The following is an 11,388-nucleotide window of genomic DNA, read 5'->3' on the forward strand; positions in this document are numbered from 1 at the left end:
CTACACACACATAATGATACTGTTTGTGTGGATATGGGAAGGTGGTCATGTGTAAGGGGTGAGGCTGCTCACAGGTAAAGTGGACTAGCCTGGGGCCTCTGCCATCTTTTCCAGCTGCAGGGGACTGAGGAATCAACACCGCGGCACATCTGTAATTTTGGAAGCTCTAGGTTAAGTGAATTTCCCAATTCACACCAGTTGTAAATGGCAGAGCAGAGCTTGAAGATCAGGTACAGGGACTAATTGCGACATAGGGTTGATGTGTGTGTGTGTGTGTGTGCGTGTGGTCAGGGGTGAGTTGAGACATTGGATCTTTCTTTACAATTCTATCCTCTACCTGGGTTCTTTTTTATTACCCTAACTCAGTGGTCGCCAAACTCATTAGTCAACAGAGCCAAATATCAACAGTACAACGATTGAAATTTCTTTTGAGAGCCAAATTTTTCAAACTTAAACTATATAGGTAGGTACATTATTATTAATCAGGGTACTCCTAAGGCTTAGGAAGAGCCACACTCAAGGGGCCAAAGAGCCACATGTGGCACGTAAGCCGCAGTTTGCTGACCACGGCCTAACACATACAGGCAATATAATCCAAATTCTTCATTTTGCAGAGGGAGAAATTGAGGCCAAGAGATGTGAATGACTTGCCCCGAGCTGCTGCAGGACGGAGCTGGGACTCGAGCTCAGGTGTCCCGACTTGTGACCCAGGCCCTGTTATCTCTTGCTGTGATCACAATTATGGCAGGTGTGCCTGTCTTGTTTCTGTGCATCGATGCCAAGCTCTTTGTCTCAGAGTCCTTTCCTGTGTTTTGCAGCGCCTTTGCCACACTGAGCCCAGAGCAGGTGGCCAGTCCCTCCCGCAGGCACGCCAGGTGCTCTTGGTAGTCACTGTCTACCCTGCAAAGGGCTGCAGAAGATGTAAAAGAAACCCAGGTTCTCCTAGGTTTGCTGGAGGAAACTCATTTTCACAATAAGCGATTTTAGAAACTGGCAAGTTTCTATTACAATGTGCTCACCTTCTCTGAACTGGTAACTGACATCTTTCCTACAGGGCTGTCAATCACCCCTGGATAGAAGAGCTATAAGCCCTTCACAACACCCTTCTCACTGCTGACAGGTACCAGGAAGGCACTGAACTTAGAAGTCATCCATGACCTCGGTTACAGAAGTTTTGCGCTAAAAAAGTGTTCTTCTAACCAATAGAATACAGTGAGCAACAGGATCGTTTGAAATCCCAATAAGAGTGAAGGTTTCCTTGACTCATTTCATTCCCTTTGGTGAGTTTTTGAATTTTGAGGGGTGTGTCTGCATGAAGCAGCGTGGGGGTAACAATCTCTGGAGCTAGGCAGAATTCAACCTAGACTTGGCCTTTGACACTGACATGGCCCTGAACGAGCCACCTAATCTCTATGAGCCTTAGTTTTGACATCTGCAAAGTGAGTATAATAATGGCACATATTTTGTAGGATTTGTTGGGAGGATTATGCACCTGGTGTTCAGCTAGTGCCAGGCACACTGTAAGACCTCAATGATTTAGCCATTATGATTCGCCATAGAATGAAAGCACTAATATCCAGCTAGCAGGGAGGGTGGGAAGATTAAATAAGGTGATGTATGCACAGTAGTATTTGCTTAATAATAGTAAAAACAATAATAATAATAACAATGTCAACACTTATTGAGTGCTAATAAGTTATGACCTAAAGACTTTACAAACATCAGGAGTAGCTGATATGATTAGTAAGAATTCAACAAGAAGCTGTTTTATTTGGACATGATTTTGGAGTTCCTGTCTTCCAGAGGCTTGAAGACTGGCATGCATCCGTTTACCGTTCCACTTCCTCCCATGCCCTCTCAATGTTTCTGTCTCTTCCACCTTCCAGTATAGTTAAGAGCAATTCTTAGATATGTTCTGGGGGAACCAATCAATGTAAATTTGTGGAATGAATAGTAAAATGTTGCTAAAAGACCAACCTTCCTGATGTTCACCTCTCTATCTGATTTCAATTTAATGAGGGGAAAATGGTTTGTTCTTAAAAACAAAACAAGGAAACTCACAAGACCAGCTTACATAGATCCGGAATCTTTAGACATCTTCCTCAGTCATGAAAAATCCAACCTGAGATGGATACTGAAATGGGGAGACTCTGCTTAAGCTTTGTGAAGGTCCCCAGAGCCAGCCCAAAGAGGAGGTTGGGAAAGGCACCTGCTTGAGAAGGCTCGGCTCCCCTTATCACCTCCCTAGGGATTCAGTTACCATGGGCTTACCTGATGATGAATCAGAGATGCTAGAGAGCAAATGAGGATGGCAGGAAATATGAATTATAAGCCCTAGTGCTAAACCACAAACTAAGAGTGCCAAAAAAATACTACTTGGTGTGATTATTATTGCCTTTTAGACCCTTCTCATTGATTGCAACTTATTAATCCACATCTAATGTGGCTTAAAGATCTCAGAGGCAGCTTGCTGAAATGCAAGGCCATGGGTTTTGGAGTCCTACAGACTGAGATGTCAGTTCTGGCTCTGCAATGAAATATCTGCCTGCCTCTCAGAAAGTTACTTTAACCTCTGACCCTTTGGCTCCTCATCTGAGAGCAGAACTAAAATTACCCCTCCCTTCACTGGGTTGGTGACATTGAAATAGGTGCAACATGATAGCACTGCATGCAGTGTCCTGCACACACAATTTAGTTTACTCTCTCTCTCGAGGTGTTCTGTGAGGGTCCTCTATACTAGAGTTTTCTGTTTCTATGCTCATTTTCTATCACCAGAATGGTGTTGTAAATCTGTTACTCTAATGACATTATTTCAAAAGCATTCTTATTTATTATGTGTCTTTTCTCAGTTAGAAAGAGCATTTATCCTTTCCCCCTCAGCCTACCTCATCCACCCATGTTCAAATCCTCTCTATCCTAAGCCTCCTTTCCTCCACTGTTAGGGGCGAGTGCCTCATAATCTCTTTCCTGTTCCATACAATATGCATACGACCGGTTTCTCTACCTCCCTTCTCTCCCCACTGTTACTAAAGTACAGATCTGGTCATGCCACCGAGCTTCTCAGTGCCTACAGAATTATATCTAATCTTCTTGGCTTGGCACCCAAATCCCTCCTCTAAGCACCTGTTTTGTTTAGTAAATTATCTGGGTGGACTATTCTGTTTGGGAGATGATAGTCTTTGAAAAATGGCCAGGATGAACTTGGAGGGAGATAGAGACAGGCAAACCTCTCTGGATAAGATATGGACAAGAGTCTTAGGGCTTGAAAGGAGGCAGGCTAAGGAGTTTGAGGGAGAAAGGCTGCCCATCAATGGGGCTGGAGGCAGGAGCCAAGAAGAGAGGGTGGGTGGACATTCTCTAAAGGCAGGAAGAGTTGGAGTGTCCTATATTCAATTGTAGGCTTGCTGTCTGCTGGAATGGACTGCATTACATCTCCCATCTCTGGCCCAAACTTTCAATAAAGCCCACTGAACATACAACCTTGCCTCAATGATACATGGGGGAGGAAGAATTGGGGTGTCATCTAGTTGGATGAAGAGGTGGAAAGGGTTATCAGGAAGTGAAATGCAGAGTAGAGACAGACACTCCAGGAAACAGAGATTTGGGGTTTATAAAACTAGGAGAAAAGTAAGACTCACAACTCCATAGTTTTATTAAAGGGCTCTAGATTTTCTAATTGTGCATTTTTGGGTATCAGAACCAATTTTAAATATTTCAGGACAAATTGACCCCAGCAAGCTGGAAGGCTTGGGGCTATGCACCCATTATAAATCTGACATGACAGCCACTTTTCCTTTCTCTCCCCATCAACAGAACCTCTGAAATTCTGGGGTTGGCAATATACCTACTGAGAAGACGACATTTCTTAGCCTCACTTTCTATGGCGAAGTGTCCAGGCTTTAGCCAGTGTAAGTAGTAGTCACAGGACAAAACTTATCAGAAAGATTCTTATAAAGGGGACAGAAATGTGAGAAGTGACCTGCCCCAACTTTCTGTTCTCTTTCCTGGAACTCAGACATACTGACTGGAGCTCCAGTCTGTTTTGGATTCTGAGGTCACCCGGAGAATAGAAGCCGAGCATCTGGATGGTAGAGCAGAAGGATTAAACAGCCTGAGCCCCTGGGACTGTGGGCCCCAACAGCAGCTTCCCTTCAGATTTCTTTTACAGAAAAGATAAGGGAAATTATCTCCCATTTTTAGTTCTCCACTGTATGCAATTAAACCTAATCTGCATCTGCTAATACAGTAGCAGAATAGCAAAGTGATTAAGGAGTGGGCTCAGGCTACTTTCACTGTTCCTTGCTCTGCCATCTCCTAAGCAGTAGTCTTAAGCAAGTTACCAAACATTTCAGAGGCCTCCATTTTTTCATCTTTAATGGAGGATAATAACACCACTTATCACATGGGGGTTTTGTGAGAATTAAGTAAAATAATGTGCTAAGTACCTAGAACTCTTTTGGTACACAGTAAGTGCTCAACAAATGGTAGTTACTGCTGCTACTATTACTATTATTAGTACCATTATGCCATGGTTACTTGTCAGGTTTGGTGTTCATTCCATCAATAAGCTATGGGTCCTCTAGGGTAGACACAATTTCTTATTAATTTTTGGTAGTGCTCCAGGACTGATATATGATGGGTACCCAAAACATCTTTATTGAACTCTACCTTATTATATTTTTGCCAACTGTTTCTTATGAGTAGATGATAAAAATTAGTGGTACTATGCACTGGGATGGGGACCAATGCTGTGTACGCATACTGTTCATTTAATCTCTACCAAAAACATTTTAGATACGAGCTTGAAGAGTTATTATAGAAAGTGCATGAACTTAGGAGTCAATTATATCTGTATTCTGCTCGAGGTTTAATTTTAATGATATGAAAAAAGAACTGGAAATAAAGCTGACCACCCCCTTCTTCAGTCCATATTTCAGAAAAAAAAATTATCAAATGATTTAAATTTGTAGTCATGGTTGAAAGACACTATTTGCACAACAAATTTGAATCTAGATTCTATTATTTAAATTTCAATTTCTTCACATGTAAAGCTGGAGGTGATAAAACCTACCTTGAAGAGATATTATGAGTTTTAAATGTGATAATATATGGCAAGCTCCTAATACAGAGTTTGGCACAAAATAGTAATGACCATTTATTTGGTGCTACCTGTCAGACATTGACCTGGCACTGTACAGGTATCTCATTTAGTCTTCACAACTCTATGAGTCTTAACAGTTCTTATGAATCACCACTACCCTCATATTCTCATTTCCAACCTATATTGTGTGGCCCTGCACTAGTACCAGCCTTAGAAAGCACTCCTAACCTCATTGCTTTTTTTCTCTCTGCCTGGAAAAAGCTAAACCTAGTTAATTCCAACTTTTCATTTACTCCATCCACTCTTGTAACCAAGAAGCTATTTATCCTGGAGGTAAGTGCAGACAGTAGAGACTAACTCACTTTCAAATTTATGACCACAAATCTTGGCGATTGATTTTCCCCACTTTGGCATGGCATCTATCAGCAAAGGTGTTAGCTCTGTTTATCCTATCCTAGCAATATAAAGGTGAACACATGACCTAAGAAAAGCCAACTAGAACCTTTCACTGATATTTTATATGTGAACACTGGGTGAGGATGTCTTTTCCTTGAGGTTGTGATTTATAAAGATGAAACCCTAGATCCAGCCATTGAGCCAATACATTTCTGATTGGTTGTGTTTGGCTACTGTGTCTTTAAATGAAAAGAGTTCTGATTAATAGAGACTTCAGAGCAGGGGCAGAGAAAATAGAGATGGAGGATTGGTTTAAGAACTATGTAGTAGGCAAAACTGGTGGGACTTGTAATTGAATGCAAAGGGCTGAGGCAGAAAAGGTTGTACCAAGGTTTTTGTCTGGAATGCGAAGGAGAGAGAGAGAGAGAGAGAGAGAGAGAGAGAGAGAGAGAAGAATCTGGTTTGGAGGAAGAGGATATGTTTGGAACCTGTTGAATTGAGGTATGTCTGGAACATCCAGATAGAAATGTTTGGTAGAGTTTGAGGCTTGGAGGATATGTATATGATTGAAATATGAATGGATATAAGCATGGAAATACTGAGGGAAGTTGAAACCATGAGAGAGGACATGATCACCTTGCAGAGAGTGTAGAGTGGGACACACCAACATTTAAGGAGCAAGTAGAGAAAGGGAAGTTATGAAGACTTTATAAGAATATAAAGTATAAGAACTTTATATTCTCACACGAAGTCAAGAGAATGTAAAATATCTTAAGATAGATGGCATGATTTTGTCAAATATGGCAGAGTTCCAATAAGATAAGTGCTGAAAAATATCTGTAAGACTTGACAAAGAGGATGCCATTGGTGACCTCATTAAGGTTAATTTCATTAGATGGTGAGGGCAGATGCCAGAGAGCAGTGGGTTGAGGGATGAATCAGAGGTTAAGAGCCATCAGTGAGGAGTTTGAATGAGAAGGGGAGGAGAAACATTGGAAGTTGCTAGAGGAGAATGTGAGCCTAGAAAGAATTATATTTTAGGAGGAGAGAGACTTTATTAGGAACCTGTTGACAAGGAGATGTTGAGGATACAATTAGAGAAGAGTAATATTGAGAACAGAAGAAGATGGGGTTAAGGGCTCAAAGAATTGAGTTGCCCTGAAAGTGAGGACATTTTCCCTCTGAAACTGGAGAAAAAGTGGCAAGTGTGGGTGATTGCCAGGGACATATTTGGTGGTAAAATATTTAAGGAGCTCATTGCAGATATAGTCAAGGTATTAAGATTGTCTGCTCTAAGGGAAGAGATATGAACTGAGCAGGGCTTGAAGAAAGCAGTGAAAGTGCAGAAAAATCAATGAGAAGATTTGATAAAGGACAAGTATAAGAACTCATGGGCTCAGCAGAAGGCAGATGGAGACCTTAACTTTGTGGTGTGCTCCTCTGTGGGATTGAGTAACCTTTCCCAAGAGCTCTTGTTCATCCAGGTGCAGACTTGGGAAGGCAGAGATTCTCAGTTACATTTTACTGTGTCTTTCAGAGGTTGATGATGGGCAGGAGTCAAGAGGTTTGGGGAATTCTTGATAAGATTTAGGAGCAAGTGCAATAAGGGAATGAGCTATGGTCAGAGACAGGGGTTTTAGTTTAAGGTTCTTGAGGCAAAACTATTCTAGGTGATGACAATACCAGAGTGTATCCACAAGAGTAGTGGCTGATGTGGCATCAATGGAGGTGAGGGTCAAGTTAACCACATGACCTCACTGAATGCAAAGTTGGAAGAAGTGTGCACAATCAGGGCTCTTGGCACAGACTACAGTACAACATGACTGGTCCAATCTTAGGTCCACCTGAGCAGTAGAAATGTCTAGGTTATATAGCACCCATGAGCACTGTGATGGGGGTAGGCTCCCAGTATGGTACTGGGCCTGTTTGGCTTCTAAATGTAATGTAGCATCATGAATGAAAAGATGTGGGTGATTCGTTCACGAGAACCATCATGATTTGGGGGCGTGCGCCATAATAGGATGAATCTAGAGGAGAATGTGCAGCCTGCATTAACTGGGAAGGACTCTTAGCTGCCTGCCCTATAGTCTCTGTAGGGCCCTCTGGTTATATGTCTGCCTTTATTCCTACCATTGCTAGCCTGCTCTATATGCTAACACTTTTAAATCTATAAATTAATGGTAAAAATCTGGCACTGTCTCCCAAATAATTTTTTTTTGCCAAATAAGTTTGAAAATGATTGCAATCAGGTTAACAGAATTTCAAATATTCATGAAATTTATCTAGGTGAATAATTTATTTTCATCTATAAGGAAAAATCCTTTCTTCTGTAAGAACCTCAATTATTGGGATATTCATACACATTAGAGGATGACTTTAGAAAAGGAGATAGTGATAAAACCAACAGGGAAGTAAGCCATGACAGGAGACAGATGAAATCAGTCTGGAAATATTTCCCCCATCAAATAAAAAAGGTGTCAAATATAAACCAGTGAACTTTCTGGTTGCATGTTTCTAGTCTGTGCATTCCACGTGGATGAAGACCATGTAGTCGGGATATGCAAAATTAATGCATAACTTGTGATGGTATGTATTAGCTCACAGACCTCCCAATATGAGTTAGCATTCCTACTTCTTATGACACATTTGTAAAGAACATGACATTCACCCCTTCGTGGATTGAACCACATGATCTACCTCATGCTTTTGCATTATAACTATCAAGAAGCAGAATGCTTTCCTTTTCCTTCTTGTTCAAGTTGTCCATTGACCTGTCTCTGGCATTCTGGGAAGGTACTGTGTGGATCACAACTCAAAAGAAGAGGAGGGAAAGGAAATAGGAAAACCATTTCACAGATGATAAACGCTAAGCCTGGTATCTCATTTAAAAAAACCAACAAATAATGAGTTTTATGATTCTTCCTCCAGGAGAGAGAAAGCTCTAGAAAAGCGACTCTGCAGAATATCAGCCTGTGGAAGATGTACTTTGTGAGTCTCACAATGGCTTTGTATTTCTAGCCTGGTTTTCTCCTGCTTGGGAGTTATAGTACCAGTTTGAGGTTCATCAAATTCTAATCATGTCAGATTTACTGACTTATTTTGCTACTCTTCCTATCCTTTATTTATAATGATATCCTAGCTGTATTCACTCCCTTTCCCTATAAAAGGACTGGCATCTCTTCCAATGGACATGACAGGGAATAAGAAGTTGAAAGATGGTTTGGCACCAGAACAATTATTTGTATCAAAAAGCAGTAGAAAAGGTAGTTATGACATTTGAACCAAAACTTATCCCTGAATTCTTGGCAGTCCAGGAACAAAGGAAGCATGAAGACCACTTCTCTGTCACTTCATACATCTCACCACTAAATACTCTAGAACTGTGGGATGAACAGTAATAGGTCTGCAAGCATGCTTTCCACAGGCCTCTGCTGCACAAAGACCCTTACCTGATAATATGGATGCAACAGCTGCAATGATGAAGGACACAATGACACCAGGTCCTGCCATCTCCTTGGCCACCAGGCCAGAAACCACGTACATCCCTGTGCCCACGCAACTGCCAACGCCAAGCGAGATGAGGTCCACGGTGGTGAGCACCTGGGCTAGCTTGGTACCATGTGCTGTGGTGCCCCCTGTTCCCTCCAGCATGGACTCCACTGGTTTGGTGCGCAGGATCCTGGAGTGCATGGCATACCAGGAAGCCCCCCACTGTACCCGCCGGGGGTCCAGGGAGGCGAGAAAGCCACTCATCCTGAGTAGTAAGGGTTCTGGTGAAAGTCAACTGATGGAAGAGGGCTATGGAAGCCTCAGTGGCTGCTTCTGGAACTCATTTAGTGCACAGGGATCTTCTTTTTAGGAAAGGTCCAGAGGGACCCAAAGCAGCCTTTTCCTGGGCATGAATGTCTGCAGGAAGAACACAAGAAAAGAGAAGATGAGACTCAGTGGGAAACAAACCATGGCCTGGAGGCATGGTTGGAGGTCCATGTACTATGCTGTGAGAGCTGGTCTATCCTGTGTACTCATATGTAGGAAAGCTTTATTCCCCCCTTGTATCCCCTCCAGTCCTGAATGACAGTCTGTAGTTTGCACTGTGTTGCACAGTTGTTTGGAAGATCATGGTTTGAGTCAGGGCATTGCCACTTACTCCTCTGGGGCCTTGTGTAAGTGGCTTCACCTTTCTGTACTTGGGTTTCAACTGTACAAGGAGGATAATAAAGTCTGCCTAGAGTTTATGTGAAGATTAAGTTGGGGTATATCTGAAACATGCTTAAGACAATGCCTGGCACATGAAATGTGCTCCTCTGTTCAAACTTTATTTTTTTACCTGGCTTGGCCAAGAGTTGGTCTGTGATTCTGGGGCATATCCTTTGGGGACACAATATCCTCATTTTTCGCATAAGTATATAAAATTAGACCTCTGACTCTCAAGAGGGTCAGCGACATTCCATGGGGTTGCTTTGGAACCTTGCTCTCAAATGAAATAAAACATGTTTCTTGTGTTGTATACACCCGAAGATATTTCTCAATGAGCACATATTAGTCTAATAACCAGGAAAATACAAATAAAGACAAATCAAGGTTAGTAAAACATTTCACAATTATTCTAATTTTTTAACATAATGAATGTGAGCATAGTTCTAATTAATCCATCCTTATTCATACAATATATGAATTAAAGTAACCAATAGTTCCACTATTACGATGAACAGCATAATCCAGGTTTTCACTTGACCAAGTGAAAAATGTTTTGAACATTGTTTTGCTCTCACAGATTGAGGATGGGGGAGTGGTCCTGGAATTTGATGATGAGCCCCAGAGATGCTGAATGTGTGGGAATTGGTGAAAATTCTGGTTATGATGATCTGAATCTAAAACCTAACTTTGTTTTACATATAAACACATAGGATTTTGGGGGAAGGTCGGTTTTAATATACAAGTTCATTGAATTTTTCAGGAAGGCAACTATAGGATAAATTGAAGGAAGATCATAATTTCTTTAGTTTGGAACTTAAGAGTTCTTCATCATTTCAGAACACCAGTGCCCCTGGCAATGCCACCATGGTACTGCCTCTCCCACACTGCACATGTGGAATAGCCTGCCATTTTGAACTGGCCCATGTGTAGTATTTCTTCATGTAGTGCATGCATCTGACAACTTCATTTGGACATGCCTGAGTGTTTACATAGTGAAATATGTTCTATATAGGCAGATTATCCATGAATTTTGCTTCAGGATGTTAAAGAGGGGTGTGGCCAAATACTTATCACAAAAGAAAGATATTGGGTCTGATAGAATTGACAACTATTGTATTAGATGATTTCAAAAGTGTTATCAAGTTAGAAAATGCAAAGATTATAGGAAGCTATTTTCTTTGGAAGCCAGAGTGGTATAAAATCCTATAAAGAAAAATTTAAAGTATAGCTGAATATTGTACTGTGCTGATAGGCTAGGACATTTACATTTATAAGTACCAGCCAATGTGATATACCAATATTAATGAATACTACTTAGTACTTAATGTAACCCTTGTTTATCTCTAAAGCCTTCGCAAACAGCACCTAATTAGGAGAATTGTGTGAAACGTCGCAGTTTGGTTCACAGGAGTTGGGTGATTACCCCACAGGTTAAATTTCCTCCTAGCTTGACAGTATTGCTCCATGATGGTTTTTATTTTCTTTTTCTTTTTTTTTATTGCTTAAAGTATTACAAAGGGCATTACATATGTGTCCATTTTTCCCCCCCGCCCTAGACAGTCCCCTAGCCTCCCCTATCCCCCAGGGTCTTATGTCCATTGGTTATGCTTATATGCATGCATACAAGTCCTTTGGTTGATCTCTTACCCCCCCCCCCTCCTGCCCCCCACCCCTCCCCCGCCTTCCCGCCGCCG

General features: G+C 41.6%; 1 protein-coding gene across 1 annotated transcript in view; it reads right to left on the reverse strand.

Moving 5' to 3' along the window:
• The window catches only part of SLC7A14 (solute carrier family 7 member 14), a 102,049-nt gene that overhangs the window by 46,323 nt on the left and 44,338 nt on the right, over positions 1 to 11,388 (reverse strand). Inside the window, exon 2 of the mRNA XM_006764101.2 lies at positions 8,947 to 9,403. Within this exon, the coding sequence (XP_006764164.1) occupies positions 8,947 to 9,250 (304 nt within the window). The 5' untranslated portion in view covers positions 9,251 to 9,403. The remainder of the gene's footprint in view (positions 1 to 8,946; positions 9,404 to 11,388) is intronic.

The sequence above is a fragment of the Myotis davidii genome, unplaced genomic scaffold (assembly GCF_000327345.1).
Source record: "Myotis davidii unplaced genomic scaffold, ASM32734v1 scaffold115, whole genome shotgun sequence".
NCBI classification, from domain to species: domain Eukaryota; kingdom Metazoa; phylum Chordata; class Mammalia; order Chiroptera; family Vespertilionidae; genus Myotis; species Myotis davidii.